At 42.0% G+C, this 23,216-nt stretch overlaps 1 protein-coding gene across 3 annotated transcripts in view; it reads right to left on the reverse strand.

Moving 5' to 3' along the window:
• The window catches only part of LOC310922013 (microtubule-associated protein 1B-like), a 90,787-nt gene that overhangs the window by 16,143 nt on the left and 51,428 nt on the right, over positions 1–23,216 (reverse strand). For 2 of the 3 annotated variants that reach the window (XM_083882286.1, XM_083882284.1), the window contains 2 exons: positions 12,699–12,781; positions 5,077–5,217 (listed from right to left, as the gene is read on the reverse strand). In XM_083882286.1, the coding sequence (XP_083738412.1) occupies positions 5,077–5,208 (132 nt within the window). In that variant the 5' untranslated portion in view covers positions 5,209–5,217; positions 12,699–12,781. Of the gene's footprint in view, positions 1–5,076; positions 5,218–10,255; positions 10,308–12,698; positions 12,782–23,216 lie in introns of those variants that run through there. The other variant, XM_083882285.1, reaches the window with a different exon arrangement.

The raw sequence follows: 23,216 nt of genomic DNA on the forward strand, positions 1-23,216 counted from the left end.
AAGTTCCTGATCAGATAAAACCTTTTTAATTCTCTTCTGCACTGTTGAGTATACATCCTAGAGGCTAAAGGAACCAGTTATCGCAATTAGTTTTCTACTGTATTTTTTAAAATACAAAGAATCAGCTTATGAGGAAAGGTCCCTTCCTCGCTATCTAAAGGGGGAAAGTACCCCAAGGTTCTCCCCTCCCTCCTCTACCCTTTATAGGAGGACAGAACAAGTTTTAATTTAGAAGGGATGAGGACTATGAAGCTAATGTTGCCAGAGCTGCCACTATCTCTGCCATTGGCTCACAAGTCTCCTTGCCATCCCTGTCCATTCAGAAGAGCCAGACAAATACCTAAGGGAAACAGCACATCCTCTTAACAGGCAGAAAGAATAACTGCAGCCCAGAGGAGGCTAGCATCCTCCTGGAGCAGCTGCCTTCCTCGCCCCATCCTTACACAACATATATTTCACACCACCACAGTTCTTTCTGCAGACTGGCTCCTGACTCCTAGACTGCAGGACAATTTTCCATAACACTAAGAAAATATTTATTCCGTCAAAAATGCAAAAAGTTGCAAGTTTTGTATTTGTGAGATTGTGAGGCAAATATATTTGTATATGTTCTATTGTTCTGGTTTTGGCTGGGATAGAGTTAATTTTCTTCATAGTAGCTATTATAGGGCTGTGTTTTGGATTTGAGCTAAAAAAAGTGTCGATAACACAGGGATGTTTTAGCTGTTGCTGAGCAAGGCTTATATAGAAACAAGGCCTTTTCTGCTTCTCATATCATACCATCAATGAGTAGTCTGTGGGTGCACAAGAAGTTGGGAGGAGACACAGCTGCGGCAGCTAACTCCAACTGACCAAAGGGACATTCCATACCATATGTCATGTTCAGCATATAAAGCTAGGGGAGGAAAGAGGAATGGGAGGATGTTTGGAGTGATGGCATTTGTCTTTCCAAATCACCATTACCCATGATAGATTCCTGCTTTCTTGGAAATGGCTGAACACCTGCCTGCCCATGGGAAGCAGTGAACTAATTCTTTATTTTGCTTTGCTTGCATGTGTGGCTTTTGCTTTTCCTATTAAACTGTCTTTATCTCAACCCAAGAGTTCTCTCATTTTTCCCCCTCTGATTGTCTTGCCAATCCTTGAGCAAGCTGCTATGTGGGGCTTAGTTGCCAGCTGGGGTTAAGCTATTGCAAATATATATAAACATACATATATCATATTATGCAATATATATTTATAATGCTTTATATATATAGTCTTATAAATAAAAAAAAAAAAAAAATTCAGTGCCAAAGAAAGAGCCAGAAAACAGTGTTAAGGTTAAAAACAATCTTGTCATTATTTTTATTTTCAACTCATGGATCACAGAAGTGAAAATCTGGAATAACTCCATTAATTTTGACAGTGTTTGAAAACATGTGTCCTAGTTTTGGCCAGGACAGGGCTAATTTTTTACAGTAGTCAGGAGGAGGGCATGACCAGACCCTAATGTTATTCAATACCACCTCATGTCATTGCTAGGGATGGGGGAAAGGGACTCTCTCTGGCTTCAGAGGAGGGTGACTTTTTTTGGTCAGGAGAAAAATATGGTCAGGAAGAGCCAGTCAGTATTTGTCGAAGTTTTCCATGTAAATAATTTCTTTGTCTTATAGCTTTTATTATTAATATTCTTGCTGTTAGTTTTCTCTCGTTGTTTCCAGTAAATTTTTCTTTTCTCAACCCATGATCTTTGCCTTTTGTGCTTTCAATGGGGGTGGAGGGGGGAGTGAGCAGTGTCTGTTTTGGGAGTGTCTTGGTGGGGGCACTGAATTGGAGACTACCATTCCTAAACCACAACTTGCTAGTACTAACACAATTTACTGAAATAAAGACACAGAAAACAAAAAGTTCTATGCAATAGTATGAAGACCTATTGCTCTATTCCAGTCTGAACTAAAACCCAATATTTGGTGTTTCCACAGTAGTACACAAACAGGAAAATAGGTCAAATGTAGGCCATTTCTGTTCTATTTGCACTTAATAGAGACCATCAAATTATATAAACCTTATAGAATTAATTCAGACATAAAATTCAATGCAAAATATACCCACATGGTATCATTCAAAATACCACAAACTTCTTTGCAGACACTCAATTGCTAGTTCAAGCTAAAGGAGTAGTTTTCATAAAGATAATATAGATTAGACTGCAGCTGAATAATTTGAAAGTCTTGGACTACAAACTGAATCAGCATCAGCAGAAGAAATGGATATATAAAAAAAGATTCTTGATTGGAGCAGATCTCTGTGGTCCTCTGTGTATGTCTTGCTTCCTTTTTTTGTGTTACATAATTTATTTTCAGCACTTACCAGTAATAAAATGCAACAAAGACAATGGCTGTAATCAAAAGAAAAATTATCATACCAATAACTAAATAAAGCATAAAATGCGTATTTTCTATTTTTGTTGTATTGCAACCATTTGATATGAGTATAAATAAATCTCACTCCTGTCAGACATGGATTTGTCTGTAAAAAAACAAAGCAAAAAGAACAAACTGAAATTTGTCTCAACCAGCATGCCCAGATCCCTTTCTGCAGGGCTGCTCTCCAGCTACTCGTCTCACAGTCTATACTCATGTCTGGCATTACTCCATCCCAGGTGCACAATCCAGCATTTGGACTTGTTATATTTTATTGCCCTATGCTCTGATCTATGTAGATCCCTCTGCAAGGCCTCTTGTCCCTCAAGAGAATCAACAGCACCTCCCAGTTTGGAATCATCAGCATATTTGCTAATGGTGCATTTAACTCCTGCCTCGAGATCATTGATAAATATATTGAACAGAATTGGCCCTAGAACTGAGCCCTAAGGAACACCATTAGTGACTGGTTACCAACAAGATATAGCCTCATTCACTACAACCCTTTGAGCCATTCCCATCCAGCCCACCATAAATCCACTCATCCCATAGCTGGGCAACTTTTCCAGAAGGATGCTGTGAGGGACAGTATCAAAAGCCTTACTAAAATCCAGAAAAACTATATCCATCGCCTTCCCTTCATCCACTAGGTGGGTGACTTGATTGTAGGAGGTCTACAACTGCCCTGGTCAACCTGTTTCAGTGTTTAACCACCTTCATTGTAAAAAATATTATTTCTTATATCTAGTCTAAATCAACCCTCTTTTAGTTTAAAAACATCACACCTTGTCCTATTTCAACAGGCCCTGCTAAAAAATCTGTCCCCAAATGGATACAAGGTCACACTGGAGTGTCGAGCTGTTCATGGGTATAGGGTCTTAAAAGGCCAAGAGCATTTTCTGGTTATTACAAAGGTGTTTATTATATAAATGCATCAGTCTTGAAGGCAAGAGTTCTAAGCATGCAGTCTTACTAAAAGTTACAATACTTAAAGTCCCAGTGGGGCATAGAAGCAGGTTAACAGAGAGTTTCAGCCTCGGGGGCAATAACATATTGACAAGAAATCCCAGCCACGGCGGGAAGACAGATTTGACAAGGGGTCTCAGCCACAAGGAAAAGGCAGATTCCTGGCCCAGAGTCCCATTTCAAGCAGAGTTCTCTGCAGCAGTGGCCACAGCAGCGGCCACAGCAGCAAAGGCTTCTGCCGTGACAGCAGCAGCGTCAGCAGCAGCAGCAGCAGCAACACTCCCCAAGCAATAGCAGCAGCAACACCCCCCAAGCAATAGCAGCAGCAGCCTCCAAGCAGCAATACCTCACAAAGTCCTGGCAATGGCTTCCTGGCCATAGCTCCCTGGCAGAGCCCCATTCTCTCTTGTTGTAGATGGCAGGAGGATGGATCGATCATAGAAGAATCCATGGATCGATGCCATTGCCCCCGAAACCAGGAGATTTTTATCCATAAACCATAAATGCATATTCATATCCTTATCTATAGGCTATCCAAGCAACTAAGAACACAATTCTAAAACATTCTCTCCACAGCAATCTAAACCTAATTTTGAAAGTATGTAAAACTACAAAAAACTACGAAAATTGGTATCAGACCTTACACAAAAATCTACACATGTAGCATATCTATTAATGTAAAAGGCTCTATCATATAGCATATCTATTAATGTAAAAGCTTCTATCTTATTCATGTAAAAATTGTACCTACTCTATCTAGTACTGTGAGTGATGTTCTAAAACGTTTTTGTTATGTCTAAAGCTGAGCTACCAGGCCTTAGGGCTCTGGGATCTTGTGCTAGCTGACTGATTCTTAAGGCACTTAGAGTCTATTTGCTTAAAACTAAAGTCTAAACTTCTACTTCATATTTACATGGCTTAATATATTTTAGTTTCTCTAAAGGCTTTAATTCAACCCCTGTATCCTTCTCCCCCCCTGGGGAACCGGGGGGCTTGCACTCCAACACTGAAGCTCATGTAAACTTTTATTTTTCAGTGCTGAACTTTCAAAATTCACTCCATTGAAATGCTCATATTTAATTTTAGGAACTAAATACCTAGGGACACAGCAGTATAGATTATTTAAATATATACTTTACACAGCATCCAAATTAAGTGCGACAGCTTGTTTACTATGGGTTCCTGCCTGTCCTAGGGTGACTTTATGATGCTTGTATCCCAAATCGTCTGTTCCGTTTTTCACTATCAAAATGTTAAACACTACAGTAAAGAAGCCAAAGATGTAGGTGGTGCAAAATCTACAGCCATTCCAACAGACAGTCTGTCTTATTTCATATTACTTATTACTTAACTGCCATCAGGCAAGAACCTGCTGTCAAATTCAACTGCTTTGTATGTGCACCCTAGATAAACAAGCTGTATATTTTAAATACAGCACTGTCTCCTTCCATTGTCAAAATGTTCCTTGGTTTTCTCTTTCTTGAAACTACAGTTTAATTCCCCAAATTAAAATGTAATTCCTTTGTAAAGTAATTTGCATCAAAACTGAAGTAAATTAAACATTTTTAACGAAAGCCTATAATAAAGAGTAAAAAGCATCAGCATTAGTTAGCTAATGCTAATTCTAACAAGAGGGCCATTTTTAGTCTCTTAAAAACCTGTGCCATCACATGACAATATATGAAAAACACTTTTCTGAACACACCTCTTGATCTGTGAAGATCTCAATGAAATTATTGAAGGAAAAGGTCCCTGATTGAAGAATGAGTTCTCCTGTGTTTTCAAAGCACTGTCCAGTTAGTACAAGGAGCTTGCGTCTTGCAGCATCTGTGATCATTAAGCGCACCTAAAGAGAAGGAGAGAAACATATTAGTAATGGGAGTTATCGTGTTTGTACATTCCTCTGAGAACATAAGGTTTACCTCATCTAATTTAAAGCATATTTTGTGCCAAAGCCTCCATAGGACTGTGAAAACATTTTCAAGTTATGGAGTGTTTTTATTGTCTAGAGCTTGATGATGGCACAAATAGAGTTGTGTGTTTATGTGTAAGAATCAGGAGAAAGGCAAACAAAGCAGATATCCTGGTGGGAGTCTGTTACAGACCACTCAACCGGGATGAAGAGGCAGATGAAATATTCTATAAGCACCTGGGAGAAGTCTCATGACTGCTAGCCCTTGTTCTCCTGGGGGACTTCAATTTACCAGATATCCGCTGGAAATACAATATAGCAGAGAGAAAATAGCCTAGGAGATTCTTGGAGTGTGTGGAAGAAAACTTGCTGACACAGCTAGTGAGGGAGCCAGCTAGGGAAGGCACCTCCCTGGACTTGCTGTTTGTGAACAGAGAAGAACTGGTGGGTGATGTGATGGTTGGAGGCTGTCTTGGGCATAGTGATCATGAAATTATTAAGTTTTCAATTCTCAGAGAAGTAAGGAGAGGTGTCAGCAGAACTACCACCTGGGACTTCTGGAGGGCAGACTTTGGCCTCTTAAGGAGACTGGTTGAGAGAGTTCCTTAAGAGGCAGGCAATCCTGAAGAGCAAAGGAGTCCAAGAAGGCTGGAAATCTCTCTCACCGTTTTGCAACAATTATTATATTATATTAATTATATTATATTATATTATATTATATTATATTATACTATATTATATTATTTGTTTCAATCATTAAACTGTTTTTATCTAAATCCATGATTATTTTTCTTTTCCTGATTATCCTCCCTATCCCACCAGGATGGGAGGGAAGCGTGCGAGCAGCTGCATGGTACTTAGTGGCCAGTTGGGGAAAAACCATGGCAAGTGAAAAAGAGAAAGGAATAAAAGTAACGACACAAGGGGAAATAGAGTAAGGAGCAGAAGAGAACCAATTTTGAATGAAAAAGTATATATTCCTTCCATAACTCTTGTTGAATTTTAATAACACTGTATCAGGACACCCTTGGGCAACTGTATCCCACATGCTAATATGTCAGACTGTTTTTGGAAGGACAATTTTATTTTCCCAGTGTACAGCATTACTTGTCATTCTGTTACAAAAATGTCACTAAAAAGTAATAGCCTTAAATCACACATAAAAGTTGCGTATTTAGACTGCCATTCTGTTCAATTCCCTACAAAGTTAAAGGATGTTTCTGTTTCACCATAATTATAATCAAGCACTCAGATATAGTCACATGTACTGTTTACATCTCATGATACCACTAACTATGGACAGTATAAATTTTAAGCATACCAGCCCAAGACCTTTTTCAAAACAATAATAAATAATGTAGATGCCTGATGGCTCAAAGTAACTTGCAATGGAGAAATAAACAACTGCATTTTGAAATAACTGATAAATATTTTAAGCTAGAGCTTTGTTATTTTATTTTAGCCTCACTATAGCTAGTAATAATTACTATTTCCCTCCAGAAGGAGATTTACTTTTATGCTAAGAAAAATCCATATATTCAGTATACTTCTGTACTGTTCAGTAAACTTTTTGCAAATGTGATGAGTTGATATTGTTAGGATTCAGGACAGCTCATGTAATGACACATAGAACTCCAGTTTCTTCGGAGGGCTTATAGCAAAGTTTATTAAAAGACAGATTCTTTTTATACAGTGTTTCAGTACAATGAATAGGATTGGTGCTTTAGGGCACCACCTTTTTGTAAACATCTCTACCAGTAAACAAGTAGGAAAAACACCAGGTGTCAGGAGGAGGATATCTACAAGGATTGTTTTGGGTTCCTCCTTATGGTTTCCCAGGCCAGACTGAGAGAGTTCTGTACTTGATTTTCCCACAGGCTTCAAGATTCTGCCTGGAGCCTAAGAATCCATGTTCTGACCACTGTCAGTTCCCACAGTTTGACCTTCAGTGGCTGCCATGACCTCACCAAGCCTTTTTATCACATATCGTATGTAGTGTCCTATGACTTCAAGCTGTTGTAAAAAGTCACTCTCCAGCTTTCTTGTAGGTTTCCTTTAGATACCAAAAGGCTGCTATAAGGAGCCTTCTCTTCATGCTGAACAGCCCCAATTATCTCAGTCCATTTTGATTGGTGAGATGCTCCAGCCCTCTCGTCTTCATGGTCCTCCTCTGGACTCTCTCCAACAGGCTGATGTCCTTACTGTGCTTAGGACCCCAGAGCTGAATGCAGTACTCTAGGTTAGGTGGGGTCTCTCAAGAGCAGACCAGAGGGGGAGAAACACCTCCCTGAATCTCCTGGTAATTCTTCTTTTGATGCAGCCCAGGATATAGTTGGCTTTCTCAGCTGCAAACACACATTCGCAGGTCACGTCAAGCTTCTCATCAATCAACAACCCCAAGTCCACATCAGCCCAGCCTATATTGTGCTTGGAATTGCCCTGACCCAGATCCAGGATCTTGTTCTTGGCCTTGTTGAAATTCATAAGGTTTGCACGTACCCACCTCTCAGGCCCATCAGGGTCCCTCTGGGTGGCATCCCATCCTACTGGCATTTCTGGATGGCCCTTCTCTGGACTCACTCCAGCAGATCTACGTCCTTTTTATGTCGGGAGCTCCAGAATTGGATGCAGTACTCAAGGTGGGGTCTCTCAAGAGTGGAGCAGAGGGACAGAATCACCTCCTTTGACTTTCTGGTCATGCTTCTTTTCATGCAGCCCAGAACATGGTTGGCTTTCTGGCCTGCAAGTGCACATTGCTGGCTCATGTACAGCCTCTCATCCACCAGCACCTCCAAATCCTTCTTGGCAGGGCTGCTCTCAATCCATTCATCCCTTAGCTTGTATTGATACCAGGGGTTGCCTGTACTCAGGTACAGCACCTTGCACTTGGTCTTATTAAATCTCCTGAGATTCCCATGGTCCCACTTCTCAAACCTGCCAAGGTCCCTCTGGATGGCATCCTGCCCTTCAGGTTTGGCAACCACACCACTCAGCTTGGTGTCATCTGCAAACTTGCTGAGGGGGCACTTAATCCCACTGTCTATGTCACTAATGAAGATATTAAATAGCACTGATCCCAATACAGATCCCCGAGGAACACCACTTGTCACCAGTGTCCATCGGGACATTAAGCTGTTGACCACTACCCTCTGGATGTGACCATTCAACCAACTTCTCATCCACTGAACAGTCCACCCATCAAATCCATATATCCAATTCAGAGAGAAGGATGTGTGAGGGACAGTATTAAAAGCCTTACAGAAGTCCAGATGGATGGCATCCGTAGCCCTTCCGTTGTCCACTGATGCAGTCACTCCATTATAAAAGGCCACAAGATTGGTCAGGCAGGACTTGCTCTTGGTGAAGCTGTGCTGGCTGTCTCAAATCATCTCCATGTCCTCCATGTGTCTTAGCATAGCTTCTAGGAGGATCTGTTCCATAATCTTCCCAGGCACAAAGAAGAGGTTTGTAGTTCCTGGGGTCCTCCTTTCTACTCTTTTTAAGATGGGTGCATAGAGCTGTGTGTCTTTAAGGAGTGGAGCTGAAGTTGAACTCAAAAGGCCTCTCTCATGGAAAAGCCCCTTGGGAATTCTCAGGCAGGGGGATCAGCTACCACACCTACACACACCACACAGGTAGCTCAGCTAGGAGAAGAGAAGGCTTTGACCTCAGGTCAATTCCAGTCAGGTTTATTGCAGGAGTCAAAGAGAGCCAGGGCCAAGAGGGTGAACCCCATCCCCCATCTCCCCTTAAGTAGAGGGTCTGGGGGCGGGGCAAAGGGCAGGTAAGGGCATTGACCTATAGCCAATGGAGACACACCGAGGGGGAAGGAACCACAAGGCCAAGGTCATTGAGGGGGAGCAGAACTGGCCAAACCATTGTGTACAGAGCACATTGGAAGTATCCCCTCAGGAAGGAGGGGTAGCTAGGGTCTGTCTTGCCAAGGCCAGACCCTGGGTATTACATTGAGTGGCTGAAGGGACTCCGCAGGTGCAGTTTTTCCTTTTTTCTTGTTCACCTGACTGCCATGACTTTTCAAATATCATGGAGCATGTCCTGGCCATTACATCAGTCAATTCCCTCAGGACTCTGGAATGCATCTCATCAGGTCCCATAGACTTATATATGTTCAAGTTCCTTAAGCTATCAGACCTAATGTTCTATTACAGTGGGAGGGACTTTGCTCCTCCAGTCCCTATCTTGTAGTCCATCCACTTGAGAGGTGTAGGAATAGAGATGGCAGTTTGGGGCAGCTGACCTGAACTGGCCAAAGGGATATTCCATATCATAGAATGTCATGCTAAGTATATAAACTGAGGGGAGTTGGCCAGGAAGGGACTAACTGGGCATTGGTCAGCAGATGATGAGCTGTTGTACTGTGAATTGTCAGAGTCCAGGGCATTCCTCTGGGCACCCTGGATGGTCACAGACCTCAGCAGAGAGGCCTGGGACCAGAGAAAGAGAGTCTGGGGTCTGTGCAGGGGGGTTGCAGACCCTGGCACAGAGCCCAGGAAGACACAGGCTTTGATTTCAGTCCATGAGAAAAACTTCCAACACAGAGAGGAATTACAAGTCACAAAGGTGTGACAGACAGTGGTGTAGTTTATCACCGGGTGGAAAGTTTTGTAGTTTTGGAGTTTTTAGAATATAGGTGCAGGGGAACAAGATGGAGGATTTAGGGTGGTAGCCCGAGTCCGTCTCCTTCTCCCTTGGCATCCATTTTCTGCAGTGATGTGGGCACAAGGTAGTTTGAGGGGATTGGGTCAAAGTAGAAATGACCCTTCTAGTATAGCTACTAGGCATTGGTATGAAATTGTAAATAATAGATACATAATTATCTGTATACGAGGTAGCCACCTTCCATCATGAGGAGAGTCACATCGTGTCTGAGTTGCTGTGAACATCTTGGCCGGGCACAGAGAATTGTAAGATAAGAAATAATAAACACGCGAGAAACCAAGAAAAACAAGACCTTGAGACTCCGCTTCATTCTCGCGCCAAGCACAGACTCAAAGCCTTCAGAGGGCAGAGGGCGAAAAAGACTCTCTTGAACCACCAAAACCACCAGCCTGAATCTAGGGGAGTGAAAAACCAAAACCAAGAGTGAATAACTGTTACCCCTGCACTTAGAGGGGCAACACGTTGAGACGTGGGTATGGACCCTCACAGAGGACAGCAGGCAGCAGCAGGGTCAAACATGGAAGGCTCTTTTTTATCTGACTCCAATAACTTATATACATTTTGTACAGAGGGCCCAGATTGGCCCAAGGAGGTTACAACCTCCTGACTCCATTGGTCATTATGACCATCAGTCAAATTCTCTCTCAGAGAAGAACTATGCAAAACATACTGCAAGTACTGCAAGCAGAGTGTGTTGGTTTTGTATGGTCTGGTTCTTGGTATTGGGAGGTGGCCGCAGAGGTGGCTTCTGTAAGAAGCTACTAGAAGCTTCCACCATGTCTGGCAGACCCAATCCCTGATGGCTCTGAGGATGGACGTGCTGCTGGCCAAGGCTGGGCCAATTAGAGATGGTGGTAATGCCTCTGTGATAACATATTTAAGAAGAAAGAAAAACAAAAAAATGTTGTGCAGTTTTAATTCCAGCCAGAGAAGAGCAGAGTGAGAACATGTGAGAAGAACAACTATATAGACACCAAGGTCAGTGAAGATGGAAGGGGAGGAGATGTTGCATGCACTGGAGCTGGGATTCTTCTGCAGGCTGTGGTGAAGACCATGGTGAAGCAGAATGTCCTCCTGTAGCCCATGGAGGTCCATGGGGGATGCAGAGATCCACTCGCAGCCCATGGAGGAGGTGCCCACACTGGAGCAGGTGGATGCCTGGAGAAGGCTGCAATCCTGTGGGAGACCCATGGAGAGAGGGGCCCTGCTCTCAGGCTGGAATAGCCTGTCCTTGAAGGACTGCACCCCGTGGAAGTGACCCACACAACAGCAGTTCTGGGACGACTGTTGCTTGTTAAATGGAGCCACATTGGAGAAATTCGTAGAGAACTGTCTCCTGTGGTAGGCACCCCACGGTGCAGCAGTGGAACAACTCATCTCCCTGAGCAGCGAGAGAAACTATGCATGATAAATGACCAAAACCCCCACTCCCTGTCTCCCTGCACTATTGATGGGAAGGAGGGAGAGGTTGTGGGAGGAGGGGGAAAGGTGTTTTTAAGGGTTTATTTTACTTATCATCATCCTGCTCAGATTTTGTTAGTAATAAATTCACTTTATATCTCTCAATTGAGCCTGTTTTGCCCTTGGAGTGTTTTATCTCAGCTCATGAAGCCTTCGTTAAATTTCGTCTCCTCTGTCCAGCTGTATCAGAGGAGGGTGAGAGAGTGGATTTTGTGGCTGCCTGGCATCTGACAACTGTCAAACCACCACACAGTCATTTCATTTCCCAAAAGAAATTGTACTATGTCAGTGCTTCTCAGCACTGGCTAGCAATGTAAATATCACTAATTTTTACAACCTTCAATATCCCTAGCTAAATTTGTCAATTTTTTCTTTCAACTACATCCTCATCTCTTTGGCTCTACTCTAGCAAGTTCATGAGGAATTGACAGAACTCTTCTGGGCCACTCTTCAGAGTCCATTGATCATGTCATACAGATTTTGAAGGACAGATCACATAGATCAACCTAGCATCACCACCACATAGATGGTCATTCTTGAGGACCTAAATTTATCTGAAGGAAACAGATTTCTTTTCAGGCACTTTTTCATATGCAAAAAAAGCAGCCAGATCTACCAAACAATGGAGGAACATAAGAAAACCAGCTGTAGTTTCACCACAGCTGTCTTCACTTCATCAAGAAAAGAATTTGGTGTGTTATGAGGAAATGAGTGCTGGCTAAGTGGTGTATTTCCGTCCTATGTCTTTGAAGCTTTATCAGAAGTCCAGGAAAACAGGAAAAAAATCAAGGGGCTTTTTTTATGTTTTTGATGGTATTTGCTTCTAACATGTTCTTTTGTCTGCAGTTAGGAGCTTCTCTCAACCTGTTCACTTAATGGAGCTTTTTATGACACATCTGTAGCTGATGATGGAGACAGGTATGCAACATACACACGCTGAAGTTCATGCAGCAACAGCCAACGTTTATTGATGGGCATTCCCCTATATAAGGACTTCAAATTTCCTGCTCATTCACATGCGATTGTTTGAGGTCTTAGTACCGCCCAGCTCACTTGACCAATTATATGTGTGCATCCATGATTCATAGGGATTGGCTGGGGTCCCTTTGAGATTGAATTCAGCCAATCACTTTCATACCTGGGGATTTGTTCACCTATAACTTCTAATGAACTTATCTAGTCGAGTTGGTATCTGTTAAGCCAAATAATCTGTGCAGCTATAGACCAGCTATAGCTGTCACACACATCCAGTGAAATATTTCTGACTGACTTACCTCAGTGCTAACTGCTTCATCTGAGGGATTGATTAGGACTACAGTTTCTAAGACATCACTTCTGTGGTGAAGAATCTTCTGACCTGCAAGCACAGAGAGGAAAAAGAATACATTAAATTCAACCAGTGTGGTTCAAACCAGTGCTTTCCCAGAGCTACTTATATGTTCCACTGTGGGACAGCCCTCAGGTTACCCAGGACAGTGCACACTGGCCACAGCAACTACTGTGCTGGCTCATGTCTTCAGGAATACCCATGGCATGTGGTCTTATGGGCCAGAAACACCACTCTAGAAAATTCATAGAATCATAGAATGGTTTAGGTTGGAAGGGACCTTAAAGATGATCTCATTCCAACCCCCTGACACTGACAGGGATACCTTCCACTAGGCCAGTTGGTTCAGGGCCCCATCCAACCTGACCTTGAACAATTCCAGGAATGGGGCATCCACAACTTCTCTGGGCAACCTGTTCTAGTGCCTCACCACCCTCAAAATAATGAAACTCTTCCTAATATCTAATCTAATCCTACTCTCTTTCTGTTTGAAACCATTCCCACTATGTCCTATCACTACTGATGCCATGATGATTTTTTGCCTTTTCTTTTCATATACCTTTTATGTATTCTCAGTATTCTTGGCATACATGCTTGTAATTTGTGAGGTGAGGGTCTGTAGAGACATAGAGTCCCCAGGCAGGTGCAAAGGAGAGTTGCTTTATTCCAAAAACTCAGCCTTTTAAAGCAATTAGCTGGTTATCAGCTACATAGTTTTAAATCATAACAAACAATTCAACCAGTCACCATACACCATGATGTGAACATGCAATGGTTACATAACTTGTTTTTCCACCTCTAATTCAGCTGAGTCACTTTCCCATAGTTCTTTTCTGCTTATCCGAAGTAGCAGGCCTGAACCATGATTTTACAAGGCCTTCCCTTTGTAAGGTTTTACCTATATGCAACAGTAGTTCTTTAGCCTGATATCTCAGCTTAGTCCCGGTATTCTACTAGGCAAGAAGACCAAACATACTAAAGGCCTCACAGTTGGAGGCTGGAAAGCCTTATGCTATCTTGAGAAACCAAGACTCTCTGGAACATATTTTGTAAACTACGTTCAAGCCCCATCTGGGAGGAATACTTTAGATTAGGGAGATGTCATGACATTCATTTAAGCTTCTCATTTGGGAATCTTTGTCAAATATGCTAATTTGCAATGTCTATAAAATTGTATTCGTGGTATACCAGGTGTGTGCATTTTGGCATATTCCACCTTGACAAATTTTTGCACCATAAGGATTCTTATTAAATACCAAGGTAAAAACCCTTTTATCCCTTAACCGTGTCTGGCTCATAATTCTAGGACCAGAGAAAAAGTCATCACTACATGCCCTTGTAAAATGTCCTTCTCCAGTCCTCTTGTAGGCTCCCTTCAGGTACTGAAAGGCCACATGAAGGTTACCCCAGAGCCTTCTTCAGACTGAACAGTCCTAATTCTCTCAACCTTTCCTCAAAGGAGACGTGCTCTGTCCTTCTAATCATCTTTGTGGCCCTCCACTGGACTTGCTCCAACAGGTCAATGTCCTTACTGTGCTGAGGACCTCAGAGCTGGATGTGGTACTCCAGGTGGGGTGTCTCAAGAGCAGAGTAGAGGGGCAAAATCACTTCCCTTAACCTGCTGATCACACTTCTTTTGATGCATCCCAGAACATAGCTGGCTTTCTGGGCTGCAAGTGAACACTGATGGGTCATGTCAAGCTCTCATCCACCAACATCCCCAAAAGTCCTTCTCCTCAGAGCTGCTCTCAATCCATTCTCCGCCCAGGCTGTATTTGTGCTTGGAATTGCCCTGAACCAGGTGCAGGACCTTGCTCTTGGCCTTGATGAATTTCATGAGGTTTGCAGAGGCCCACATCTCAAGCCTGTCAAGGTCCCTCTGGAAGGCACCCCTTCCCTCCAGCGTGTTCACTGCAGCACAGAGATTGGTGTCATCAGCAAACTTGCTGAGGGTGCATTCCCTTTCACTGTCCATGTTACTGACAAAGATGTTAAACAGCATCAGTTCCCATACCGACCCAAGGAATGCCACTTGTCACTGATTTGCACTTGGACATCAAACTGTTGACCACAACTCTTTGAGAGTGACCATCCTATCAATTCCTTAACCACTGCAAAAATGACCCATCTGTAAAATCCATGTCTCTCCAGTTTAGAGACAAGGATACCATGAATGACAGTGTCAAATGCTTTGCACAATTTCAGAGGTGAGTGTAGTGGTCTTGACCATGTAAATGTGCCTACTTAGAGCTTTATGTGTGACTGCCTCCCTCCTCCACTCCTTAGCATCAATAACTGATTTTCTTACAGGGTGGGGTGCTGGTAGTTTATTTTTATAAGAGTAACTCAGGCTAAATGCTCAGGCTGATACTCAGATACTCAGCTGGAATGAAGGAAAGTCTCCCTCAGAAAGACTTTTATCAAACAGAAATGAAGTATCAAAGTGTGGGAGTAGAGAGCAGCAACAGCCTTTTACAAACTGGCAAGAGACTGAGACTTATTAAACTACAGATGAAGTGGGAGAATCTGAGACATGCACAAAAGATCTGAGGTTGCTTTAAAGTAACTCTACCAAGTTTTTGCAGTTTATCTCTACACATTGGACAAAATATTTTTGTGACACGTCAAAGGAAGAAAGGTAGATATTTACAGGTTGCACAGAAGCGATTGACTAGCTAGATTGTATCCACCTCTAGTTTTTGTAAAGTAGGTTAAAATCCTATCTAAAGACTTCTGGAAAAAATATTTATCTGTTTGGAAGCATTTCCTCATCCTTGATTTTATTAAGTAAAACTTCAAATAAAAATCAGATATAAATAAAGAGACTCGACTGCTGCTTGATTCAGAATCAGTCCAATACAAAGAAGTAAATACCACATGACATTTGCTTAAAGGGTGATTTCCATGTGCATCATCCTAGTTCCCACAGCCATGAAATCCCATTTCTCACCTATGCAGCCAAATATTGATGATATTTATGGTAGAATTATTGAGATTGGGATGATGCCTAACATTTTCTAGAGAAGTGACTGAAAAGGTTCCTAACTTACACATTTGATTTTTTTCAGGCTGATTAAGCATCATGATCATGGGGCCCACTTTTTATGGTGATTGTGTTGCAGCCAATTTTGTGCAAAACCAAAATGTAAATGACTAGCAAGGGGGAAAAAGCAAGTCGTACTTCAAGTCTTGTTTAACCAAAGATCACTACTGACACTTCTTACTGGCTATGCTGGTGTGCCAGCAGCCCATGGGGATATATGCTATAGGCAACAAGCTACTCAACAGAGGGCTTCCCATCAGTCCTTCCTGCCATCCCGGATGGGCACCAGTGCTAACTTGCTCCCCATCAATGCCATTCCCACACAAATTAAATTCAGAATAACCTATTTGCAGAGGAAGCAGATGATGTGGTGTGGTGTGATGTTTCTGGCAGAAAGGGCAAAGGGACAATATCTTCTCTCTGAAGACTGAAGGGGAAATTAAAGCAACCTGCATGGTTTTTTAATGGAAGACTAGCATTTGCCCTAATAACACAACTGAGCTCTGGGGATGAATTTTCCACATAAACACACAGTTTACGCATTTCAGAAATCCTATCTGCTTCTGACATCTCAATTCTTATTTGCCAATGGGCCAGTCTAGGTGACTTGTCTAGGTCTCTCTCTACCAGACAGCCCTTCTTCCTCTAGGCTGCATCTCAGGATGTGAGAGGAAAGAATACATGTCCCTTTTGTTGGAGTCCAGGGCATCCCTCTGGGCGCCCTGGGAAGTCACAGACCTCGGTAGAGAGGCCTGGGACCCAAGAAAGAGGGTCTGGGGTCTGTGCAGGGGGGTTTGCCTGGCACAGAGCCCAGAAAGACACAGTCTTTGATTTTGGTCCATGTGAAAATCATCTAACACAGAGAAGAATTGCAAGTCACAAAGGTGTTACTGAGAGTAGTGTAGTTATCACTGTGCAGAAGATTTTGTAGTTTTGGGTTTTTAGAATGTAGATGCAAAGGGACAAGATGGTGATTTTAGGGCGGTGCCCTGGGTTCTTCTTCTTCTCCCTTGGCATCCATTGTCTGTAGTGACGTGGGCATAAAGTAGTTTCAGTGGATTGGATCAGAGTAGACATGACCCTGTTAGTATAGGTGATAGATATTGGCATAGAATTGTAAACAATGGGTACGTAGTTATGTGTATAAGAGGTAGCGACCTCCCATCACAGAGGGGAGTCGCCTTGTGTCCGAGCTGCTGAGAACACCATGGCCGGACACGGGAAGGGGAGTCGCCTCGTGTCCAGGCTGCTGAGAACACCATGGCCGGACACAGAGAAAAGTAAGATAAGAACTAATAAACAACGCGAGAAACCAGAAAACCAAGACCTTGAGACTCCCTTCATTCTCGCGCCGAACACCGAGCACCGAGCTCAGCACAGAACACAGAGACACAGAGTCAGACAGCAGACCCTAAATCCTTCAGAGGTCAAGAGGGAAAATCACTCCCTTCGTGCCCACACGAACCACCAGCCAGCTTTGGAATCTCGGGTGGAAACAACCGGATTAAAACCCCGAGACCTTTAAGGCAGATTCAACCATAATTGTCTATTGTGAGGTGCTTTTTTGGTGGTGTTTGTTTTAGATCAGATCATTGTCTGAGATAACCTGTTGAGGCAAATGAGAACCCACATAAACAGCAGAGAGTTCCATACATTTTTGAGTTCAATTCTTGTGTTTCAGCATGATGCCATATTGAAGCCATAAAAATAAATCACTGGTTGCTGCAATCCCACTCAGACCACAAAAGTATAGCATGCATGACTTCAGTTCAATTTTTATTACATTGTAAACTTTTGACTGTTCTGATACGTGTTGTCATTGATGTGTCAAGACTGGGCTCTGACAGTGTCTAACCTGACTGAGATCAACAATGCTCCGTTAAAGCTGGAAAAGAAGTAAAATAACAACAGTTGATACTGACAGTAGAACAAACAGTATTTTACTCACTTGATAATGATAGTAGAACAAAACAGCATTTTACTCTTATCAAGGACAGTAGAACAGAAAACAGCCTTGGAGAAATAAAGGATGTAACTTAGGTAAACAGAAGTCAGGCAAAATGCAAGCAGGATGCCAGCTCAGCTCTGCAAGGCTAACAAAGGAGAAGTTATACAAAACAACGATATTGCGCTTTCTCAAAAGCGGGGGCAAGGAACAGCTACCTAAAAAGGACACTGGACTTGAAGACAGACCCCAAAGAACCATATAAGGACTTCCGATAAGGGGTGCAGCTATGTAAAATAAAATCAAGTAAGCAGGGATAGCTAATGAATATGTAATCAGTGTGTATTATAAAAACTGTTCACCTGATGCTCAGGGCACTCTATTAGAGGAAGGATCCTCCCAGTGACCAGCATGCTGTTATAAAGAATGCCTGATTTCTAATATTCAAAACTGTGTAAGAAAGTTTCTATCTGGCTGATTTCAGTATCACAGTGTTATGGGACTTCATTTAATCAACTACAGTCAATAGCTGTGCCATATGGAAGCAAAACACAAGGCTTGTGTTAGCATGTAGCAGTGGTCCAAGGCAAGATGAGTGGGTATAGGAGCATATTGCCTAAGTGTCCTGTGATATATGAGCCATATACTATGATATTCCCTTGGTTGTAAGATAAGCCTTTTTCCAGATGTAATTCCGGCTACTCAGCACTTCACTATTTTAGACTTGAGAAATCATCAAAAGGCTTGGTTGAATGTTGAGGATGTTCCATTGGTACTGTTTTAAAATCTTTTATAGGAGGATCAGTATGCTATGTCTTAGGACTAAACTTTATCAATGCTAGTGATCAGCTTGTCCTGTTAGGTGAGAATTTGGTTTTAAGTAACTGTGGGGTTTTTTTCCTCCACTTTACAAAAATTACCATTTTGTCCTGTAATAGCTAGAGGAGGTAACAATAATGGTGTTTTCATGGCCCTTTGTAATTCTAAACAAAGAAAAAGAGGACCAGTTAAGCCATATTGACCCAAAGTATGCTTCAAATTTTATTTACAGATCTTTAGGTATAGGATGCCCATTCATAAATGGAAAGATGAGACTCCTTAGGATAACGTCACCATATCCTTTGAACAACACTTGAAAACAATACTGTTCCCTAGTTATGTGTCAAAGTTCTGTCAAGTTAAATGAAATATTACAGTGCAGCTAACATCTGAACCAAATGAACACATCTGGAAGACGCCTGTGCATGGAGAGTCACAGAGCCAATTTAATGTAGACATCTGAATCTGCAGGATGTAAACCAGCATGAATTTAAGAACTCATTTTCCTCTGAATATTTAAAGTCAAAGTATATATTTTCTGGAGCCACCAAAGTATTCTAAAAATTATGGACTTTTTTTTTTAATGAGATAGCACTGATATAAAATAATTTTCACAGGTTCTATCACTACCATTAACCTGTAGCACCATTTAGAAGGAAACTTTCAGATGTTATTTATCTTACTGGGATCTACAAATTTTTGCAACTACTTAAAATGGAACCAGTATTTATAGCTCTCTTGTTGAACACAAACAAGTAGCTTATTCTAATATATAGAAATAAAAGCAATAATTCACAGATTAAATATACTTGCAGATGCTTTTGATCCTGACATAATGCCCCCTGAAACAACTGAAGTGTCATGTGAACCAGTTATTTATGTTTCTATAGACTGGAGAAGTTATAATGTGTTGAGATGAAATTATTTCCTAACACCAGCTTTGTGTTTTGTTAAACAAAATGTGACAAATTCAAGTATACTTTAGCACTGTGGCATTATATGCATAGATTTTCAGTGCCAAAAATTTCCAGTAGTGGCTGTTTAATAGATAGACAAAAATTTCCTGACCTCATCTAAAGAAACCTCTCCCAAAACCATATTTTTTATATGGTGTAATACCCAGCATATTCTGAAACCACTCAAGTGAATGACCTACCACTTAATTCTTTGGGTCACCATAATCTAAAAAATCAAACACTTGAGAATTTTTCTTTAATATTTAGCCTGCATTTCCTTTAGTTAAATGTTCCTATTTCTGCCTTTTTGTCCTTTACAATAGCATAGCTCCACCTGCTTTGCTAATTACACTGCTTCAGTACTTGTATACCAGCAATGTAACGTACCTTTGCCATAGATAATTAAGGGCAATAGAGCAAATTAAAATTAGAAATTGTGAAAAAAAAATTACATTGATAAGAAAAGGATCATGCTATAATTTTTCAATTGATTTGCCATGGCCTCCTAATTTCTTCAAACAATTAGACAGTCAAAATGTATATAAGTTCCAGGACTAGAACTGATGCAAAGATGATTTTTTGCCTTTTCTTTTATATATATTTTTATATAACTTTTATGTATCCTCAGTATTCTTAGCATACATACTTGTAATTCCTTAACTCTGATAACGTAGCATAGCCCTAGTATTTTGTTAGGCCAGGAGACCAAACATCCTATAGGCCTTGTAGTAGAAGGCTGGAAAACCCTACACTATCTTGGGAAACCAAGGTCATCTCAAGAACATATCCTGTAAACTAGGGATTTGGCCCATCTGTGGGGGGATTCCTCGAATGGGGGACTATCATGCCATTCATCCAGGCCTCCCATTGGGGCATTCTTGTTGGATATACTATTTTGTAAGGTCTATAAATTGTATATGTGATCTATTGTGTGGGTGCATTGCAGTGCATTCCGCCTTGGTGAAGTGGTGCACCAATAAGGATCCTTATTAAAATACTGAGGTAGAAAACCCTTATCCCTTAACCATGTCTGGCTCTCAATTTTTTAAGACCAGGAAAAGGCATCAGAACTAAGGTAACAGAATAAATCAGCATGTAAGCTTTCCCCCAAATTAGGTAACAATAAAATCAGACAGCTATCTAAACAATACAAAATGAATATTAATAAGCAAAAATCTGGCATGCCTGTGAAAAGATACAGAATTTTCTACTTCACAGGAAGCAGGACAGTGCATAGTGTGAGGTGAAATGGAACACAACCTCCCCAATTTGTACTGCAGCATTTACTGTTTACAGTTGGAGAATCGCAGGATAGTTGAGGTTGGCAGGGTGGGCTAGAGCAGATTGCTCAGGACCATATCCAGTTGTTTTTTCAATATCTTTGATGATGGATACTCCACAACCTCTCTGGGAACCCTGTTTTAGTGCTTGGCCATCCTCACAGTAAAAAAATGTTTCCTTAAGTCCAAGTTGCATATCCCATACTTCAGTTTGTTCCTTCTCATCCTGTCAGTAGGCACCACTGAGAAGTCTGCCTCTGACTTCTTTACTCCCACCAATCAGGTATTTATGCACTTGTTGAGGTTTAGGTTTGTTTATTTGAGTTATGGTACTATTTATGTGGTGGTTTTACATTTGCTGAATTTGTTTGTTAATTGGGAGATAGGATTTTGGAAGAAAAAGGCAAAAACAGGCTTAAATTATAAGTAAAAGCAGATAGATTTTATTAACATATACAAAGAGAAGCAAAGGAAAAGAAAAAAAAACACAAATTAATTTCTAAAACCAACCTTTTTCCTACTACAAACTGTTAATTTTTTACTAACAATGTAAAGAGGCAAAACTCATAACTTTAGGTTAGTGCTACTTATAAAACAGTTTTTATTTAGTTTTTGAGATAGAAAAGGGTTTTTTGTTGTTGTTTGGTAACATTTTCTAAGAGAAACACTTTGCTTGTGGTTTTCAATTTACACAAAAGCAGTTTGCTCAGGAGATTTTGCAGTTGTTCAACTTTTTATATTATGTAGCTTTTTATGATTATATATGGCCTGTAGACTTACAGTGGTACTTTTAAAAATGAGCTGTTTTTAAAAGCAAAGGATTTTTTTAAACTTAGGGAACAGAGATGTTTTCTCACTTTTTTACTGGTAGAAGATTTTTTTTAATTTTTTTTTTCTGTTTAACTTTTTATGGAGTCACAAAAATTGCAGCTGCTAATTTAATATTTACTTAGCTTATTACAGATACTTTTGCTCATATTTACAAATCATCTTTCCAATTTATATTGTCTATGATTTAAAAGATTATTTTAGCATATTACAGCTTGTTACTATAATTTATAGGAGATTTTTAGCTTAGAACTAAGGCAACTTGTTATTTTTATTACTAAAAAGTTACTCTTCTTTTATTGATTTTGAGAATTTTATGTTGTTCTTTTACATGTCTTCAATTTGGCTCTTTTTATTTTTGAGAAGGGTTAGAGTTTAAAGTTTTAATTTGTGTTAGGAAAAGGTTAAAGTTTGTTCAGGCTTGAGGTGGTTATGTGATTTTTGCTGCGGCAGCTGCAAAAATTTTAAAGCCATTCTGGTAGCGGGGGAGGGAAAGCTGATGGATACCTTTTCTTCTACTTTTCGATCTGATGGTGCTAGCCACTCTCAGTTGCTCTGTAAGGCCCAGCATGGGGAGGGGGGGGGGGGGGGGGGGATGGATGGGATCCGACCTCCCCCCCGGGCCAGAGGTGCCAGCAGCCAGGAGATCGGGGCACGGCCTTGCTACAGCCCAGCCCCGATCCCCGCCACGGCCCCAGACACACGTCTGGCCCTGCCTCCTCTGCAGGCAGTGATAAAAATGAAAATTAGAAATGTTGAAGGTTTAAAAAGTTGAAACCCTTGATTGTCATAGAATAAGTGTATTAATATTTTAAAATGTAATAATTGTAAATTGTAATGTAACAGTAAAGAACCACCTCTGTGGTCTCCCTGAAGGGAGCAGTGAGGGGGGGCTGCCTGGTCGCTAGAGGCTGCCCGCAGGCCCCCCTCCGACGCCGGAGTGGACTGCCCGCTGCCTTGGGAGAGCCTGCACCTCCCCCCCCCCAGACCCCGGAACGAGCTGTCCGCCACCTTAAGAAAACCTGCACAGACCCCGGAGCGGGCTCGCCCGTCGCTTCGGAGAAGCCTCCAACCCCCGCAAAATGCCGTCTGCCCGCACCTTTCCCTCCCGCCAGACTGCCGCCGGCACGGCTCTGCCGACGGGGCGGCCTGCCCCACCCCGGCCCGCTCCAAAAACTCACTCTCCGAGCCACGGCGGATAGCCGCCGAGCCGCCGGCATGCCGCCCCCCCCGAGCATCCACTTGCCTCGGGCCGGCGCGGCCCGGCTCCCAGAGCCCGTAAAACCGCCACCGCGTGGCACGAGCTGCCGAACCAGCTCCAAAAGGACCCGCTCTCCGAGCCGCGGCGGATCGCCGCCGAGGCACCGCCACCGGCGCCTCCCCCCCCCCCCATCGAAACCGCAGGACCCCCGAGGCACCCCCTCTCCATGTAGCGCGGCCATCTCGCTGATGCCAGTTGCGAAATGCCATGAGGCTGCTGCAGCCCCTGCCCCCTCCCCCGGGGCAACCCTGTAGAACATGTAAATTAGAAATCTCAATGAACTCTGGGACCCTTTTTAACACCAAAAACCCCCTATAAAGATAAATCTAAGTA

Source organism: Zosterops lateralis, assembly GCF_965231275.1.
Source record: "Zosterops lateralis genome assembly, chromosome: W".
In the NCBI taxonomy this organism is placed as follows: domain Eukaryota; kingdom Metazoa; phylum Chordata; class Aves; order Passeriformes; family Zosteropidae; genus Zosterops; species Zosterops lateralis.